Raw genomic sequence first — 20,268 nt, 5'->3', positions numbered from 1 at the left:
GGCTCAAAGTGATAAAATTCTGGCTTAACCAGTACCACCACTTAACAAGACTTCATCTTGAAAAGCAGAATTAGGATCAAAGGCAGAGGCCAGGCACCGTGGCTCATGCCTGAAATACCAGCACTTTGGGAGGCCGAGGCAGGAGGATCACTTGAGCCTGGGATCACTTGAGACTAGCCTGGGCAACATAAGGAGACTCCATCTCTCCAAAAATAAAAATAAAAATAGTTAGCTGGGTGTGGTGGTGCACGTCTGTAATTTCAGCCACTGTAGGGGCTGAGATGGGAGGATTGGTTGAGCCTGGGAGGAGATGAGAGGAGAGGCAGAATGTTTGGATAAAGGGGGCTGCCAGGGGCTGAAGTGGGGTCTGTGTTCCAGCCAGGAGGATTCCAGTCCAGCCAGGGTGACCAGCAATTGCTCCTTTTCCTCAGCCATTCCTAGGAGTTGCCTTCACTGGGAAGCTCTAACAAGGATCCCCCTCCCTGGCAAGGTTCAGACAAAGTGGGATGATGGAGGTGGGAGGACAATGACCTGCAGCTCTGGTGACATCTGATATCTGAGTGACTGATATCCCACTCTCTTCTGCTTGGTAGGGAGAAGTGGTGCTAGAGAAGAGTATGGGAGCCTGGAGGAAGAAGGGACATTGATATGCACTGGGGAAAGGCACAGTTGGGGATGCCAAAGGCAAACTTGACTGTATCACGAGGTCCTCTAGGGCTGCCAACTCTTCAGCACTGAGTGGATGGACAGAAGCCATGTAGGCAAGTGCCATTATCACAAGTGACTGCACGCAAGGGCAGTTGGCAGGAATATTGCTGCTGAGCTTCTGGAAAGAGGACCACAATACATCTCAGGAATGATTACATTGCTGGAGCTGTGATGGAGAACCATTTCCAAATGTTAGTGGAAACATTACGAGTAAAGAACAGTGGATCACATGCAGTTACTGATATTCAGAAAGGAGACAGGTCAGTGTTAGATGTAGTGAGAAGCTTTGTAGGATTTGACCAAGTGACACTATAATTATTGGAGAGGCAGGATGGCATTCCTGCAAGGGAGTTGTGAAGAGCTTGTCACAGCCGGAGAGGGACAGTGAGGAATCTTGAACCACTGTGAATCAACAGATCTGGATTTGAGCATTGGCTCCACTATCAAGCTGTGTGACAGTAGGCATGTCATTTAACCTCTCTGAGCCTCAAGTTCCTTTCTTACAACATCAGGAGGTTGGATTTAATAATATGTAGGGTCTCTTCCAGCTCCGAAGTTCTATGATTCTATTAAAATGGCCTGGTCATGGCTGGGTGCAGTGGCTCACACCTATAATCCCAGCACTTTGAGAGACTGAGGTGGGTGGATCACTTGAGGTCAGGAGTTCAAGACCAGCCTGGCCAACATGGCAAAACCCTGTGTCTATTAAAAATACAAAAATTAACCAGGTGTGGTGCTGTGTACCTATAGTCCCAGCTACTTGGGAGGTTGAGGCTGGAGAATCCCTTGAACCCAGGAGGTGAAGGATTCAGTGAGCCGAGGTCGTGCCACGGCACTCCAGCCTGGGTGACAGAGCGAGACTCTGTCTCAAAAAAAAAAAAAAAAAAAGCCTGATCAAAGGCAGGGTTCATATATTATAAGAAGATGGGATGAGAGAAGTTTCTTTTTTTTTTTTTCAGATGGAGTCTCGCTCTGTTGCCGAGGCTGGAGTGCAGTGGCGTGATCTCGGCTCACTGCAACCTCTGCCTCTGGGCTCAAGTGATTCTCCTGCCTCAGCCTCCCGAGTAGCTGGGATTACAGGTGCCTGACACCACACCTGGCTAATTTTTTTTTTTTTTTTTAGAGAAGGGGTTTTACCCTGTTGGCCAGGCTGGTCTCGAACTACTGACCTCAGGTGATCCACCCGCCTTGGCCTCTCAAAGTGGGGATTACAGGCATAAGCCACCACGCCCGGCCGAGAGAAGTTTCTTTGGTGATTACTTCCATTTGTGAATGCCAGGATGAGCAGCTGCGCTTTGGTTCAAATAGGCTGAATCAAAGAGCAGAAAGTGTTTCAAGGATTAAATGAACAAATGCTGCAGAGAATTTGAGTAAGAAGAGACCTGAGGCTGGACCGTTGGATTTTGCAACATGAAAGTCTTTAGCGACCTTGACAAGAGCAGTTTTGGTGGACTAGGAGGGCAGAGGGCTGGCTGGAAGAAGCATGAGAATCAGAGACAGAGTGAAGAATGTGAGTAAAAATGATTCTTCTGAGGAGTTGGCTCCCAAGAGGGGCAGGAAAAATGGAGCAGTAACTGTAGGGGGCACTGTGGAGTCAATGAAAGTTCTGTTTTTTAAAATTCTGGGTGATATTTCAGCATGTTTATATTTTGATGGGAATCATCCAGTAGAAAGGGGGAAACTGATGAATGTATAAAGAGGCAAAACTCCTTAAGTAGCAACAGGAGATAGGATCTGTGCAAATGCGGAAGCGTTGGCTTCAAGTCAGGGAGCACAGATAGTTCACTGACTAATTGTAGCAGGAGAGAAGGCAACAGATACAGGTAGATGATTGATTTGGAGTTGGAAAGATGTGGAAATTTTCTTCTAATTGCCTATTTCTCAATGAAATAAGAAGCCAGGTCATTAGTGGACGATGGGAAAGATAGAAAGGGTGTTGGAAGCTTTCAAGATGCAAAATAGATGGCCGTTCAGAAAGGTAAAGTGATTTGACTGTGCTGGTTAATTAGTGGCCATCTCAGACCAGGATCCAGGAAAGCTTTGGGATAGATGTCTTGGAAATGTGGTAAGATGGCCAGGCAGCCCTGTGAGGACACTTACAGTTAGTGATCAGGAAATTAAAGTGAGATCAGTCCAGTAAGATGTGTGTGCTTCCCAGCCAAGTTCAGCTGGCTGGGTGCAGAGGTGAAGTCAGTGGAGGGTTGAATAAACCAGGTAAGCACAGTGAAGTGAGAGGGGGAAAGGGATCGAGGGGCATGCAGTGGGGTGGTCGCAGTGTTAGGTGGCAGGATCTAACCTGGGCTAGGGGTAAAGCAAAGACATGGAGGAAGTGGGGTGCAGGGAAGGCAGTGTGCTCATTAGATTGGGGCTGCTTGTGGGCTGGAGTAAGAGAGGAAGCAAATTGGAAAGATACAAAAGATGGCCTCTCGGCCAGGCGTGGTGGCTCACGCTTGTAATCCCAGCACTTTGGGAGGCTGAGGCAGGTGGATCACTTGAGGTCAGGAGTTCAAGACCAGCCTGGCCAACATGGGGAAACCCCGTCTCTACTAAAAATACAAAAATTAGCTGGGCGTGGTGGCAGGTGCCTGTAATCCCAGCTACTCAGGAGGCTGAGGCAGGAGAATCACTTGAACCTGGGAAGCAGAGGCTGCAGTGAGCTGAAATTGTACCACTACACTCCAGCCTGGATGACACAGTGAGACTCCACCTCAAAAAAACAAACAAACAAACAAAAACACAAAACCACAAAAAACAACAAAAAAGATGGCCTCTGTAGTGGATTGAATAGTGGCCCTCTAAAATGCATGTCTATATGGAACCTCAGAATATGACCTCATTTGGAAACAGGGTCTTTGCAGACGTAATTAATTAAGATAAAGTCACACTAAATTCAGTGACTGTTGTTCCTTTTTTTTTTTGTTTTGTTTTTTGAGACAGAGGCTCTCTCTGCCCAGGCTGGAGTGCAGTGGCATGATCTCAGCTCACTGCAACCTCTGCCTTCCAGGGTCAAGTGATTCTCCTGCCTCAGCCTCCCGAGTAGCTGGGACCACAAGTGCACGCCACCACACCTGGCTAATTTTTTAATATTTTTAGTAGAAACAGGGTTTTGCCATGTTGACCAGGCTGGTCTTGAACTCCTGGCCTTAGGTGATCCACCTGCCTCAGCCTCCCAAAGTGCTGGGATTACAGGTGTGAGCCGCCGAACCTGGCCCACTTGTTCTTATGAGAAGATGGGAGGACACAGAAGGAGAAAGGCCATGTGACCACAGAGGCAGAGACTGGAGTAATGCAGCCACAGGCAAGGCATGCTCAGGACTGCTGGGAGTCACTGGCTAGGAAGAGACAGGAAGGACTTTTTCCTCGAGGCTTCAGAGGGAGAATGTCTCTGCCAACATCTTGATTTTATACTTGTAAGGTTTGGAACTGTCAGGGAATATATTTCTTTCTTTTCTTTTCTTTCTTTTTCTTTCCTTGCTCTGTCACCCAGGACAGAGTGCAAGGGCATGATCATGGCTCACTGCAGCCTCGACCTCCTGGGCTCAGATGGTCCTCCCACCTTAGCCTCCCAAATAGCTCAGACTACAGGTGTGCACCACCACACCTGGCTAGTTTTTAACATTTTTTGCAGAGATGGGGGGTCTTCCCTATGTTGCCCAGGCTGGTCTCAAACTCTTGGGCTCAAGCGACCCTCCTGCTTCGGCCTCCCAAAGTACTGGGATTAGAGGTGTGAGTCCGTGCGCCTAGCCAGAGAATACATTTCTATTGTTTTAAGTCATCCAGTTTGTGGGACTTCCTACGACAGTCTTCAGAAGCTAATACAACCAGCAGCTTCCTGTTCAGTGGGTGATTCCTGACTTGGTGTGGCCCTCTGTGGTTGTGAAAGAGTTGCTCTTTGTAGATCCACTTGGCTGTGGATCACATTCAGGCCTGGGTCTCACGAACAGGGCCTGCCAGCACAACTGCTAGCATTTCACTCATGACACAACTTGCACATCAGGTGTGTTTAACAGTGCCATAGGGTCCCCCTCATTCTTTGTGGAACCCGTAGCATTCTTTGTGGAGCCCTTACCATTGTTTAATCCTCTGCAGCTTCCTGCCACATAAAGGGGAGGTTTCCTGCTTGAATATTCTTCTGCTGCAAGGCACAGAGGCTGGCTGTCACCATGGCTTAGGCTGGTTTCCTCTGACCCATCCCTTTAGCCTAAAGTCTGAATAGCAGAAGACGTTCTTTGTTATCTGCAGGCTGATTCTAGAGCATCCATTGAGAATGTAATGAGTACTTGCCCAGAGTCCAGCATTGCAAAGGGGTATGATTGACCCCGACTTTTTCTCCTGCTTACTGCCTTAAACAATCACCAGCCTAAAGTGGTATAATTTATGGCAAGGAGGAAGTCCCACTTAGGCCCAGGATGATGGAAGGAAGTTCGTCTTCGTTGTTTGGAGGAACCCAACAGCTATCAGCCCCAGCCATTGCTCAGTCCAGGACAGGTTTGCAGAGGGGAAGCGCCTGGCCCCCAGTGCTTCCCCGAGGCTGGTGCCAAGGTTGGGAGGAGCACCCCTTCAGTCGTCTGGGAGTTTTTTCCTGAGAGCTGTTCAGTAGTTTTTCCAAATGTGAAGGCACATTTGTGCCTGGGATCTGTTCCCCTTCCCATTTATTTACTCATTCCACATTTATCAAGCACTTTCTATATACTTCATGTAAGGTGTTCTGTAAGGCCTGGGGCAGATACAAAGAAATAAAGGTAAGCTCCTTGCTTCTGAAATGCCTGGGAGTAGGGGAAGCCTATGGGTTGACAAGCAGGTGCAAGACTATGTGGCGAGGACTAGAAAGAACAATGTGTGGTGGGTAGGAAAGAGTGGGACTAACTCCATCTGGAAGAGGTGGGGAGGGCATGTTGGAAGACAGTATGTTTCATCTGAAACTTAAGAAGGAGAGGAACTTACCTGGTAGAGAGTAGGATGAAGAAGATTCCAAGACCTTGGATCCAGGTGCCGTAAGAGAGACAGCAGGTAAGCCCTTCTTTTGAAGTCTCTTCAAGAATAGGCAACAGGAGGTCCAGACCATCTTGCAGAGGACAAAGATTCCTTATCTTTGACTTCCATGAGGTTTTCCCAGTAGCCTGAAAAAGATGTTGAAGTACTAGGAGCATAACATGTCCTTCACTTGCAGCCTGGTTTTAAACCCAGTTTTAAACCAGAGAGACAGCGTGAAAACCTGGTCCTGGTTTTAGCTCAGCTTCTAATAACTTAAGCACAGGCAAGTTGCCTTAGCTTTCTGGACCTCAGTTTTTCTGTTTGTAAAATGGGGTGAAGGGTAGGTAGGATCAAGGATCTCTAAGGTCCCTTCTAGGACAACATTCTGTGGGTCCATGGCTACTTGAAGGAAGTGTGAAGTGAGGATCTAGAGAGTGTTGAGTCAAAGGATCAGAGGACAGAGTAGGGAGTCCTACTCAATGAGTAGGAGACAAAAACGGGCCCACAGAAGAACCCGAAAAAGTAGATCGGGGGAGGAGAGCTGCAATGATCTAAAAATATGCATATGAACACTGGTGTCCAGGGCTGTGGAAGATCCAATATGGAGATGCAGAAAAGGGCACTGAGCTTGGCAAAAAGAGGTGATTGACCTCTGTTCGAAGAACAGAAGCCAGGCTAGGATGGGTGAAGCATGAATGAATGGATGATGAGGAGCAGGGCCCACCCTGGGCTAAATTGCAAAGCTGTGCATGTGGAGGCCCCCTCTTCCCTTGTGGCTGCCTCTTCCTCACTTTGGGCCCCCTGCCTGCTGTGCTGCCCATGGACTGCTCCAGCGCCCCATCCCCACGTCCCCCATAGCTGGTTCCAGGAAGTGTCCTGTGCTCCAGAAGAAGCCCCTTCCAATTGCAATGGTCTCAATGGTTGTGTCCCTCCACAATTCACACATTGAAATCCTAACCCTGAAGGTGATGGTATTAGGCAGTGGGGCCTTTAGGGAGGCGATTAAGTCACGGGGCCAGAGCCCTCATGCATGGGATTAGTGCCATGATCAAAACGGGCTCAAGGGAGCTCCTTTGCTTCTTCCATCATGAGAGGCAGAGAAGGCTCCAACTGCAAACCAAGAAGTGGGCCCTCACCAGACACTGAATCCGCCGGTGACTTGATCTTGGACTTCCCCACCTCCGGAACTGTGAGAAATAAATTTCTGTTGTCTAAAAGCCACCCAGTTTGTGGTATTTTGTTATAGCAGCCCAAACAGGTGAAGACACCAACCAAAACTGATTACACAGCAAAACTAAAAAATAAACAGTTAATGTATTGGGTGCTTCTGTATGCCAGATACTGTGCTAAAGGCTTCACCTATAGATAATTACACCTTTACAGTAACCCTGTGGTAAATACTATTATTTTCCCCTCTTTACAAATGAAGAAACTGAAGCTTAGAGAAATTAAGAAACTTACTCAGACTCACATAGCTCAAAAGTGGAGGGTGGGGAGTGGATTTGAGCCTAGGCCACATGGCTTCAGAGCCCAAGATTTCAAGAGCTATGCTACATAGTAATCTGATGAAACTCATTCATACCAGGATGTGAATGACTGACAGGTGACTGTCCGTGGAAATTAAACTTTTTCATGATCTTGCATCGTAGAGAAGGAGTTTCAGAATCCAAAAGCAGGGTTCTAAACAGGGTGGCTTTTCTTCTAGGCTCTCTTAGATTGTATTGTAAAGATTACCAGAAGTTCTAACTCTTTGTGTATTAAGAAAAGAAAAGCTAAAGTTTGTCCGCGAGTTTCAAAGAGCTCGTGAATAAAAGAAAGGGGAGAGGTAGTAGGCAGAGTTGATTTTTGGTTTTTGGTTTTGTAGGGAGAGAAAGATCTGTGTCTACTTGAAGGCAGAGGAAAAGCTGCAATAGAGATGGAACCCCCGGAGGTACACAAGAGAGAGGAGACATTTGGGGAGCCTGAAAATAATCAGGAGGTAGTAGGATCTGCAAATATTCAGGAGGTAGTAGGATCTAGTGCATGGCAGAGGGTTGAGATTTTCACTCTGCTGAGCAAGGTAAACCTTTTCCTGAGTGCAGAAGGAAGGTAGGGGGATAAAGGAGGGGACACGTGTGTGTTAAAGTGACAAACCAGGAGGAGGAAGGAAGAGCAAGATGATCACCTTGGTGCTTGGCAAGAAAATGAGGAGAGTTTCTCTTCTGCCATGAGGGTGGAAAGAGCAGTTATGAATTAGGAGGCTCAAGCAGGAAACAGACAGTGCAAATAGTTCACAAGTAGATCTCTAGAGAAAAGATCTGCAGTGGGAGGGATGGAGTTAAAGCTTGTCATTGCAAGACTGCAGTGTTCCGTGACGTTTCTTCCTTTCTCCATCCTAACGCTAATGAGAACTCAGCAATCCCTGCCTGGGTCCGACGGTGCCATCTCCTCTCATTGTCTCTGTGATCTCTGCCATTCTCTTGGTCTCTTCGAAGGCAACCTGAGCAAGAGCCCCAATGTACTGTGAACACATTTTCCGAAAGAATTTTTCCAAGTCACAAGAAGTCCCAAGTTATTGTCATCAAGAGGATCTCCTTCACCTGCCACTTTAGGAACACTTAAAACATAATGGCGGACAAAACTGTGTCCTGGAAACCTGAGCCTTTGGACATTTACAGGATAAGGGCTATCCCTCACTGGGTTTCTTTCTGATATTTTAGGAGATGGGGAAGAAGATGAAGGTGATGAAGACAGGTTGGACAATGCAGTCAGGGGCCCTGGGCCTAAGGGGCCGGTTGGGACGGTGTCGGAAGCTCAGCTTGCTCGGAGGCTCACCAAAGTAAAGAACAGCCGGCGGATGCTGTCCAATAAGCCACAGGACTTCCAGGTAGGAACGGCCTGGTGTTCTGCTTCTTTGTTTAATCTTTATATTCCCATCTTCTGGCAATTGCAGTGATGTTTCAGTGGACCTATTCCAATGGACAATGGCTCAACCAGTAAAGAGAGATGTCAGTGTATAAACCCAATAAGCAAAGCTCTCCATCTTTCTTCTGCAGGCATCAGTGGGTTTAGTCTAGCCAGCTGACGGTCTCCAGAGAAATAAAACTATAATTCTCCTTCCCTTTGGCAGAAGGAAAGAGCTAATCAAAGAATAGAAGCACAAATACTGTGTTTTTCACAGCTCTGGGCCCTGTCTTAGATTTGGGAGGCAGCTATGGAGTTAGTTCATCACTAGGCTCAGCAAGACCAGGTGCATGACTGGAGTCTGAGCAGTGACCTCCACCTGCCCTGCCCTTTCCCAGGCTGGCTTTGAGCGATTTCATCCCCACAGCTGCTCTTGGTCTCTATAACCCAACCCCAGTTCCCATCTTGGGAATGACCCTAGGTGGCTCCACCCAATTGGTAGCACCTGGTATACCATAAGGCTGCCCTGGCCTGGTGTTAGCAATCCTAATAGATGAAGGAAATGAAGCAACACCTGAGGATCCTAAGGATCCCACGTGCTGGGAAAGGTTGGGTAACCATCCCCCTTCTGTGCTGCAGATCCGCGTCCGAGTGATTGAGGGCCGACAGTTAAGTGGCAACAACATAAGGCCTGTGGTCAAAGTTCACGTCTGTGGCCAGACACACCGAACAAGAATCAAGAGAGGAAACAACCCATTTTTTGATGAGGTAAAGGGGTTGAGAAGGCATGTTTCTGCTCATGAGTCCCACGGGGGAGGGAAACACGGGAGCGGCTTCACTGGTGAAGACACCACTGAGTTCCAAGTAGACATCACAGGAGCAAAACTAGGTGTGACCATGTGAACACACAGCAGGGTCTTGGGAAAAGCCCTAGAGTTTAAGCTTCATGGTAAACCCACTTCTGCATGTTGGAAAAGGAGAAATAGGTAAGTAACAAATATAGCTTTTTTTTTTTTTTTGAGATGGAGTTTCCCTCTTGTTGCCCAGGCTGGAGTGCAGTGGCGTGATCTCGGCTCACTGCAACCTCCACTTCCGGGGTTCAAGTGATTCTTCTGCCTCAGCCTCCCAAGTAGCTGGGATTGCAGGCATGCACCACCACACCCGGCTAATTTTGTATTTTCAGTAGAGACGAGGTTTCACTATGTTTGTCAGTCTGGTCTCAAACTCCTGACGTCAAGTGATCTACCCACCAACAAAGTGCTGGGATTACAGGCGTGAGCCACGGCGCCCGGCCAGCACTTATTTAAATAAAATTGTTCACTTGGGACAATCTAAAAGATATCTAGCTTTTAGATATCTAAAAGCTAAATGATGTGAAGATCCAAGGCTAAGCAGGTATGGGGGTACACACCTGTAATCCCAACACTCAAGAGGCTGAGATGGGAGGAGTGCTTGAGCCCAGATGTTCAAGACCAGCCTGGGAAATATAGTGAAATGCCTTTAAAAAAAAAGAAAATTACCTTGTCCCCTCTGTCTGTGGTTCTCAGAGATGCTGTTGCCTTTCTGGTGTTTTTGTGACAACTTCTTAGTGATCCCTTCCTGATGGATCCCTTCGACCCTTATGAGAGAGGATGTGATGTCTCCTAAATCTACCTTTGCTTATTCTAATTAGCGGAATGTCTCTGAGGGACAACTCTCTGTGACTAATCCAGTTTTTTAGAGGTATCAAAATGTACTTGGCTGCAAAAATAATGTATGTTAAAGGAAAGCAGTTATTAGCACACAGGGGCTTTGTTTGTTTTGCCCCCCATAATGATAATTTTTTTTTTTTTTTTTTTTTTTTGAGACAGAGTCTCACTCTGTCGCCCAGGCTGGAGTGCAGTCACGCGAAGTCGGCTTACTGCAAGCTCTGCCTCCTGGGTTCATGCCATTCTCCTACCTCAGCCTCCTGACTAGCTGGGACTACAGGCACCCACCACCACGCCCAGCTAATTTTTTTTTTTTTTTGTATTTTTAGTAGAGGTGGGATTTTACCATGTTGGCCAGGATGGTCTCGATCTCTTGACCTTGTCATCCACCCGCCTCAGCCTCAGCCTCCCATAGTGCTGGGATTACAGGCGTGAGCCACCGCACCCGGCCTTTTTTTTTTTGAGACAGTCTGCTCTGTTGCCAAGGCTGGAGTGGGGTGGTGCAATCTCAGCTCACTGCAACCTCCACCTCCCAGGCTGAGGCAATCCTCTCACCTCAGCCTCCCAAGTAGCTGGGACAACAGGCACACACCACCACGCTCAGCTAATATTTGTATTTGTAGTAGAGATGAGGTTTTGCCATGTTGCCCAGGCTGGTCTCAAACTCCTGGCCTCAGGTGTTCCGCCTACCTGGGCCTCCCAAAGTGCTGGGATTACAGACGTGAGCCACTGCGCCCTGCCTCCCATACTGAGAATTTAGCCTGTTCTATTGCCCTCTTTTATAACACTCCTCAAAAATACGTGATACCTTGACAATCATCTCAAATGCCACAAAACCCCATGACTGGGCTGTGGGGAGAAATGATATATTTAGGGAACTTTTCAGAGTCTTGGACAACTGTGCTGAGGAGACGTATTTCTGGGATTCCTCAGGCCTATGTCTCTTGCTCTGTTCTCCAGCTCAGGCCTGTCTTATCACACTTCCTCTTCATTCCCTACAGCTCTAATCCCAGCCCTGGCATTTGTCCTTTTTTTTTCCTATCTCTTTATTCAGAAAAGAAATGGTTTCTTCCATGCCGCATTTCTATTTCTTCCCCTTTGTTCAAACTGGCTTCCAGCTCTGCAGAAGACCTCATTTTCTTCTCACCTCTAACCTCTCCCCCTCAAAGGAATTGCAGACGACAGCAGGCAGCCAAGCACAGTAGTATACAGGTTCTCACGAGAGGTAGGGGCTGCACAGAGATGGGGCACTGGAAATGGACTTCAGGGAAGGCAGAGAGAGATTCACGTTGGAGGGCAAGACTGGATGGTGAGGGGAGGAGGCAAGATGCTGGATTACTTGGGCCTAACGCGTAAACCCTGTCTATGCATTGATAATGCAGGCTTCCTGTTGACTCAGCTACATTCCCAGGAGCCCAGCAAACATCTCCACCTTCCTCAAAATTTTCCCATTTTAATGAGTTTGAGGGGGATTAGATCTCTTGGCAAAAGAGAAGACCAGTACATTAATCAATAAAAAAAAATTTTACGGGATAGGAGAAACAAAAGTAGATGATAAAAACAAATATATATATAAAAGATATATATATAAACATATATATAATAAGATAACAAATATATATATATATAAAAGAGGTTTACTAAAAAAATTTCTAGCCTGGCCAGGCGTGGTGGCTCACGCCTGTAATACCAGCACTTTGGGAGGCCGAGGTGGGTAGATCATCAGAGATCAGGAGTTCAAGACCAGCCTGGACAACATGGTGAAACCCCGTCTCTACTAAAAATACAAACAATTAGCCGGGTGTGGTGACATGCACCTGTAGTCCCAGCTACTCAGGAGGCTGAGGTAGGAGAATTGCTTGAACCTGGGAGGCGGAGGTTGCAGTGAGCCAAGATTGGGCCACTGCACTCCAGCCTGGGTGACAGAGCAAGACTCTGTCTCACAACAAAAATTTAGCCTGGCATGGTGATGGGTGGCTGTAATCCCAGCTACTCAGGAGGTTGAGGCAGAAGAATTGCTTAAACCCTGGAGGCGGAGGTTACAGTGAGCCAAGATCGTGCCACTGCACTCCAGCCTGGGCAACAGAGCAAGATCTGTCAAAAAAAAAAAAAAAAATCCTAGCCTGTATATATCTTTTTAACCAAGTAATATTAAACTTGTTATCACCAATAATAGGAACAAAAATGATGTGGTGTCCTCATGTGATATAATGGAAGTAATCAACATCACCTGTGTCAAGTCTTGTCAAATGGCCAATTTGCATCCGACAGTGAGGAAACATTCACACAAATCTAGACTATGGGATATTCTACAAAACAACGGGCGTGGTGGCTCACGCCTGTAATCCCAGTACTTTGGGAGGCCAAGGCAGGAGGATCACTTGAGGCCAGTAGTTCAAGACCAGCCCAAGCAACATAGTTCTTCTCTATTTAAAGAAGAACAAAAGGCAAGGAAAAATACAAGAAACAAAAAAGGAAATAGTACTGTTCTATATTTTTATATAGCTTCCTTTTGGAAGCTAAGAGACTCAAAAACCAAATGCAACGTATGATCCTTGCATAGATCCTAGATTTCTTTGAAAAGCTAAAGTTTTTTTTGTAGGGATGATTGGAGAAATTCGAAAATTGACTCTGTTAGATGTTAAATTTCTTGGTTATGATAATGGTGTTGCAATTATATAGGAAGATGTCCTTGCTCTTAGGAGATGCATGTAAATGTATTTTGAAGGGGTGAAGTGTCATAATATCTAGAGCTTTCTTGCAAATAGTTCAGTTTAAAAAAGAGAAAGATAAAGCAAATGTCCAAAAATGGAACAATTGGTGAACATAGGTGTAAGGTAGTATTTACTTTACCATTCTTTCAGCTGTCCTGTAGATTAGAAATATTCCTAAGTAAAAAGTTGGAGGAAAAAGTCTCGGTTGGAATAAGTGTTCAATCTTTTAGGATTAACATTTATTAGCCTAACATGGTTAAACCTCCTATATACCTAATATTCATATCCCAAGAATCAACCTTAAAATTAGCTTTTACAATGTGGTCAATATTGACTTTGCTGAGGCACTAACTTAATCTAATGGGAGAAATTGTCTTGAAAGGTGCTTTCTTGGAGTAAAATTAGAGTCACTAGACACTAATAGAGCTAAAGATATTAGAGAAATTTAAAACACACTCCAGGTCATGCCAGCTCTAAGCGCTCATTTTGGTAAGCTTTGCAGCATGAAGTCACCTTGGATCTTTTTCCTTTTTTTTTTGAGATGGCCTCTCACTATATTGCCCTGGCTGGTCTTGAACTCCTGGGCTCAAGCACTCCTCCCATCTCAGCTTCCTGAGTGTTGGGATTATAGGGGTATACCCCGATACCTGCTTAGCTTTGGATCTTTACATCATTTAGCTTTTAGATATCTAGTCCCAGGTGAACAATTTTATTTAGTTAAGTAAATGCTGTATTTGATACTTACCCTTTTCTCCTTTTTCCAACATGAAGAAGTGGGTTTACCATGAAGCTTAAACTCCAGGCCTTGCCATGTGTTCACATGGTCAAACCTAATTTTGAATTTGTGTTTCGTATTTTTTAGGAGGGCCCCCAAAATTATAGCATCAGATCCCCCTAACCCAAATCCCCTGTTAACATTTAAACATCTGCTCTATTGTTTTGGCAGTTGTTTTTCTACAATGTCAACATGACCCCTTCTGAATTGATGGATGAGATCATCAGCATCCGGGTAAGGGTCAGCAAGTAGGAAGGTACTGCTCACTCACTGCCAGGCAAAGCCAATCATTTCTTCACTACTCTTCTTTCTTCCAGGTTTATAATTCTCACTCTCTGCGGGCAGATTGTCTGATGGGGGAATTTAAGGTGAGTGACAACAGTCTGCTTCATTCAACTTACAGAAAGATGAGAACTTTCATAATAGAAATCTGATTCCTGTGTACCCATCTTGGTGGCATCTTGGGAATGTGTAAGGGTTCAGCATGATGACGCTTGCTGAAGGCTGCTTGGAGCTTGTCTATTTCCAAAGTATAACAGTGAACAGAGCTCTCAAAGCAAAATACCCTGAAGCTGCCATATCAGGCCCTTCCCAGGGTTGTATCTCTGGATAGAAGCAAATCCACTGCCACCAAGGGAAGGGGTGTTGACCATGGCAAGAGGTCCACCATCCACCTCCACTTACTGGGGGCCCCAGAGCTCCATCTGCAAAGCCAATTATGATAAATTCAGAGTGTGAAAGGAAAGCCAAACAAGGCAAGATGTTCAGGGTGCTTCTATAAGTAACTCTCACTGGAGTGAAAGGACAAATACTTGGTTGGCTTCTTCCCAGCAATTCTACTTGGAATAGGCTGCCTCTCCAAGAAAGGAGCACCAGTCATTAGAAGTCCTAGAGGATGATCTGGGTCAGGCAGACCTGTGTTCATACCCTGTCTGCCACCAAGTAGCCACATGTCCCAGAGGAACTCAAACCCTCTGATCCTTAGTTTCTTCATCTGTAAAATGGGGTCATTGAGAAAATTAAATGAGATGGTATGTGTAAAGCACTGAGCACAGCACCTGGCACATTGAAGTGCCCGATCAATGGTTATATTAATAGTAGCATTAGCTGGAGGAGAAGGAGGAGGAGGAGGAGAATTGGACAGGAAATTGGGCCAGGTGAATTTCTGTAGGATGACCAATGGTCTCACTTTGCCTGGGATTTCAGTGGTAAAACTGAGGATAACCCAGGCAAACTGGGTCATATTGGTCACTCTGCTTCCGTGGTCCCTTCCAGCCCTAAGACTAGCTCATTCATTCAATAGTGACTTACTGAGGGTCTTCCATGTGCCACACATCAGACAAGGCACTGGGGATACAGAGAAGATAAGGTGGAAATGTTGGGTCTCAAGGAAATTAAAGTGTAATCAAGATGTGATATTTAAATATAATAATGATGGCTTCTTTAAAGTGACTAGACTGAATTTAAAATCTACTCAGACTACTTTTGATTATTGTTTTCCCAGATTGATGTTGGATTTGTTTATGATGAACCTGGTAAGTAATGTTCCCCCCATCAATATGAAGTCCTAAATTCATTCCTTCTAACTCTGAAGCTGATTCTAAGAATCAAGACAATTTGGGGGGATCAAAGAATTAAAGTCAAAGGAATTTTTTTTAAAAATATTTTCTTAATGAGGGAGAGGAGAGGATGCTTAGTGGGAATAAATAACAGTAGCTTAGAACAAATGTCTAATTTTTTATGTTACCATTCAAAAGAGATGATTTCTATGTTTTGTGAGGATATTTTGATCTTATCAAAATTAAATTATAAAACTAGTTGGTACAACTTAGTCTTGTTTGAGTTACACGAGGACAGAATGGTGGCGGTGGGGTGTAGGGAGAGTACAAAACAGAAGACGTGAAAGTGGACACTCATCTGGGGAATTTGGTGTGTCATGAAGAGGCTTCCAAGAAAATGCAGCTTATCTTATGGCAGAGGAATCACAGACTTATCAGTACCTCTTTAGCATGTCCCTTTCCTTTAACTCCTTCTCTGTTTTAGGCCATGCTGTCATGAGAAAGTGGCTTCTTCTCAATGACCCAGAAGATACCAGCTCAGGTTCTAAAGGTTATATGAAAGTCAGCATGTTTGTCCTGGGAACCGGAGATGAGCCTCCTGTGAGTCCCTACATTCTCTACTTTTACACTTCTCACTAAAAAAGAAGGCCAAGGGTTAAGCATGTGGGCATGGGTAATTGTGAAATGGAGCACAGCTTCCCATCAGTACCCTCTGATTCCCCCTATTCTTCAGAAGCTGTTCTTTTCTTCATCATGGAATTATTGTTCTAGCTTACTTAGACTCCTATCTGATGTCTATGAGTGAGCGTTTAATTGAGAATCGATGAATGTGTTTTTACAATGTCCTTGCATCATTAGAAAGACTGCTTTTATCTAGAAAGCATAACTTACTTGCAGAATTAGGCATTGCTACCTAAATAGTGACTATTCTAGGAAACTGGGTGGCAAACTGCAGAATATAAGTGGCCAGAGAGAAGTTGAAGGGATATCAGGAACACACACACACACACACACACACACACACACACACGCTCTTACTATTTGGTGCTGATAAAATGACAGAATGATACAAAAACATATGAGCATTGATTTTGTGGAGCAGTTTTGAGGTTGAAGGAAAACTGGTGGCTGATGGCAGGCTGAACTCTTAAGCCCCAAACACAGGAAATCCTAATGGAAACGATTCTGAATGGTTTCATTTTATAAGCATTAATTTGGCTTTTTCCAAGTGCTGCTTTTCTGTATGTATAATTTAAATCATGTGCCCCTAATAGCCTGAGAGACGAGATCGTGATAATGACAGTGATGATGTGGAGAGTAATTTGTTACTCCCTGCTGGCATCGCCCTCCGGTGGGTGACCTTCTTGCTGAAAATCTACCGAGCTGAGGACATCCCCCAGAGTATGTACTGATTTAATCTTGCCCCAGAATTGTCAGTTATCTGCGTGATGAGATGTGTTAAAAATCAAACTCTAATAGTGATTGGTGTCCCTATCGTATGTTTTTCTTCTGAAAGGGCTTCATGGGCTTATTTTCATTCATTCTGGCCCCATTGAAAGCTACCTGAGCAGGCTCATGGCACAGTCAGTGGTTGCCGATCGTGTTCCTTGTTGAGTACCTGCCTTTGGCCCATTTGACTGTCTTGCTGTTCTATATTTTCTCTTATTCTAGAGGATGCTAAAGAGATATGAGCAGTCAGCACTTCCAACCCCTTTTATCCCAAATGAAAATGTGAACTGTTATTATCAAATCAAGGTGTTTGCTATCCAGCTATAAAAAAAATAGCAGAAATTAACTGGGCATGGTGGCGGGTGCCTGTAATCCTAGCTACCTGGGAGGCTGAGGCATGAGAATCACTTGAACCCAGGAGGCGGAGGTTGCCGTGAGCCACGCCACTGCACTCCAGCCTGGGCAACAGAGTGAGACTCCATCTCAAAAAAAAAAAAAAAAAAAAAAAGAAATGCTGAGCAAAGGGTAGTAATGTCCCAATGACTAGAAGTCTGCCACTATTGTATAATGAAATATATTCAGCAAGAGACTGGTTGCATTTAAGGGATGGCGTCTAGTGATTCCATTTATAGGAACTAGTCTGGTTATCCCTCTGTCACTGCTGATGGCCCAGCCTCCTATTTGCCTTGCTGGGCCTGTCTGGTTCCTGCTGGGCTCTGGGACATGGGACCCTTCTCCAAGTCCCCAGGAGGCTGCACCCACTATACAGGCCATGGGTCTCTTCAGGATTTGCTGCTTTTCTTGGGAATCCTTTTCCTCTTTTAAGATCCTGTGGTCTTAAAAGATGATATTGTAGGGCCTCCCCATACCCACCTTTCTCTCAAAAATGTGTCAAATAGGCCGGATGCAGTGGGTCATGCCTATAATCCCAGCACTTTGGAAGGCCAAGGTAGGAGGATTTCTTGAGGCCAAAAGTTCAAGACCAGCCTGGGCAACATAGCAAGACCTCTGTCTCTATTTTTTTTTTTTTAAAAAAGAAAGAAATATATAAAGTAAAGTAAATAAATTAAAATCCTGATCTCTATTTGCTTTTTAGCTTAATCAACTATAGATTGTTGTTGATTAAATATATTATTTGTGATTATGCCAAATTTTCTTGAATTTCTCTGAGAAAGACTAGGACTATATCATTTTGACCCAGAGCACCTTTCTCCCGATTGAAAGCAGGCCTGAGTTTGAGAATCATCTTTTACTCTCACTGAATGAACTTTATTGTATTTTTTTCCTCCATAAAAGATCAAGTTTTTATTTTATTTTATTTTATTTTTGAGATAGAGCCTCACTCTGTCACCCAGGCTGGAGGCTGGCATACACTGGCTTGATCTTGGCTAACTGCAAGATTCAAGTGATTCTCGTGCCTCAGCCTCCCAAGTGGCTGGGATTATATGCATGTGCCACCACACCTGGCTAATTTTTGTTTGTTTATTTTGAGACGGAGTCTTGCTCTGTCACCAGGCTGGACTGCAGTGGCGTGATCTTGGCTCACTGCAACCTCTGCCTCCCAGATTCAAGCAATTCTCCTGCCTCAGCCTCCTGAGTAGCTGGGATTACAGGCATGTGCCACCACACCCAACTAATTTTTGTATTTTCAATAGAGAAGGGGTTTCACCATGTTGGCCAGGATGGCCTCGATCTTCTGACCTTGTGATCCACCGACCTTGGCCTCTCAAAGTGCTGGGATTACAGGCATGAGCCACTGCGCCTAGCCTGTTGCAACTATTTTGATGTATAAGAGAACTTTTAAAATTTTGCCAAATTTCTGAGAATTGAATTTAATTTCTGCTGTGTAACTATTACCTTCCAGTGGATGATGCCTTCTCACAGACAGTAAAGGAAATATTTGGAGGCAATGCAGATAAGAAAAATCTTGTGGATCCTTTTGTAGAAGTTTCCTTTGCTGGAAAAAAGGTTTGTACATGATCTAAATGCAGATGCTGCTAGGAATAAATATTTAAAACTACTGTGCTTTCCTTGGAATGAATTCCTGCTTACTCTTTGTTAAAATAGCCCCCTGATGAGCCGGGTGCTCTGCGGGAACACAGATTATCTGAGTCTGAACACGCCAGACTTCTCCACAGGTTTATTTTGGAGTGGAAAGTATGCAGAACACAAATTAGAAAATTCAGTCCTTTGAGAGATTAAAATAGGGAAGGCTACCACTGAATTTCTGGAATTGTTTTTCAGGTCCAAACGTTATCTTAACCTTAGGCAAGCTCTCTGGCCAGCCACACCCGTCTCTGGTAAATGTTGTAGGACAGAGACCCCCCCAGTGCCCTGTTGCCCCTTCCTATCTTGTTTCTCACCTTCCATGCCCCAGTAAACTGTTGAAACCAGAGAATGGGTCAGGGAAGCCCCATCCCAGTCCCCTGAAAAAATCTGGGAGACTCTTAGTGTAGGGACAGCTATAACCACCACTTTTACCTACAGAGATGGTCAAAGATTGGAGAGATGAGAATTGGGTGAGATTCTACAGTAGAATAATAGCACATCATGGACAGTTATAGACAAAAAGAACTAGCATCTTTTATGTGTTCGAACCATATAATTATGAAAGCAAGATTCGGCAAACCACATACACATACACATATGGCTGGTGCTTTTTTCTAAAAGATTCAGTGGGTGTGGTGGAAAAGCCTTCAGCTCTGGGGCAAAATGAGGCCTGAATTAAATTCAGGCTTTACCCCACTTCATAGGCAGGCAAATCGCTTACCCTCCGAGTTTCCATTTTCTGAAGTATAAAGGGAGATAATAATAATCACACAGGATTGTTGAGAGGTTTGACTCATTCAAAAAGTCATTAAGTACCAGATTCTGTCCCATGTGCTGGGATATAGAAACGAACACATGCGAATAGAAGAGACAGAAAATAAACAAGCAAACAAGAAACTGAATAATTTTAAATGGTGCCCAGTACTACAAAGAAAACAAAGCAGGGACAAGAAGTGATTGGTGCAGGGGAGGAATGTTTATCCAGGTTATCAGGTGAGACTCCTGGAGAAAGTAACAGTTGAGCAGAGGCCTGGATATGCAGAGATCAGGGGAGGGGGGCATCCAGGCAGGGAGAAGGGCGATGGAAGGGCCCCAAGGAGGAAAATGTTAGCAGGGAAGCCCTGCCCATGTGGCTGCAGTGGAGCCAGCAAGGGGGGAAAACTAGGAGGTCAGCGAGAAGTAGGGTTGGGACAGTAGGGCTTCATCAGCCCAGGGAAGGATTGGGGCTTTATATGAAGTGTACTATGAGGGCCCCCTGAAGATGTTACACAGAAGTAACATGAAAGTCAGGAGACGAGAGGGTGTGGAGTTCCAGATAGAAGACAACTGCAGGTGTCCTGGAGAGAAACATTTCAGGATGATCTGCTTGAAGATGGAAGTGTCACGGTGTGGCTGATTCCGGTTCTGAGCCTGACCACCTGAATGAAGAGCGATGGAAAGACTGGAACAAGAGCCAGTTTGGGGTAGAG

At 45.2% G+C, this 20,268-nt stretch overlaps 1 protein-coding gene across 2 annotated transcripts in view; it reads left to right on the top strand.

The window, feature by feature from the left end:
- MYOF (myoferlin) overlaps positions 1-20,268 on the top strand; it is a 174,783-nt gene that overhangs the window by 62,617 nt on the left and 91,898 nt on the right. For both annotated transcript variants that reach the window (XM_024253372.3, XM_063727667.1), the window contains exons 6-13: positions 8,382-8,548; positions 9,205-9,333; positions 13,914-13,976; positions 14,060-14,110; positions 15,247-15,277; positions 15,786-15,901; positions 16,576-16,702; positions 18,615-18,718. In XM_024253372.3, coding sequence (XP_024109140.3) covers positions 8,382-8,548; positions 9,205-9,333; positions 13,914-13,976; positions 14,060-14,110; positions 15,247-15,277; positions 15,786-15,901; positions 16,576-16,702; positions 18,615-18,718 — 788 coding nt within the window. The remainder of the gene's footprint in view (positions 1-8,381; positions 8,549-9,204; positions 9,334-13,913; positions 13,977-14,059; positions 14,111-15,246; positions 15,278-15,785; positions 15,902-16,575; positions 16,703-18,614; positions 18,719-20,268) is intronic.

Source organism: Pongo abelii, chromosome 8 (assembly GCF_028885655.2).
Source record: "Pongo abelii isolate AG06213 chromosome 8, NHGRI_mPonAbe1-v2.0_pri, whole genome shotgun sequence".
NCBI lineage: Eukaryota > Metazoa > Chordata > Mammalia > Primates > Hominidae > Pongo > Pongo abelii.
The sequence above is the reverse complement of the archived record's forward strand: the minus strand, read 5'-3'. Positions and strand labels throughout refer to the sequence as shown.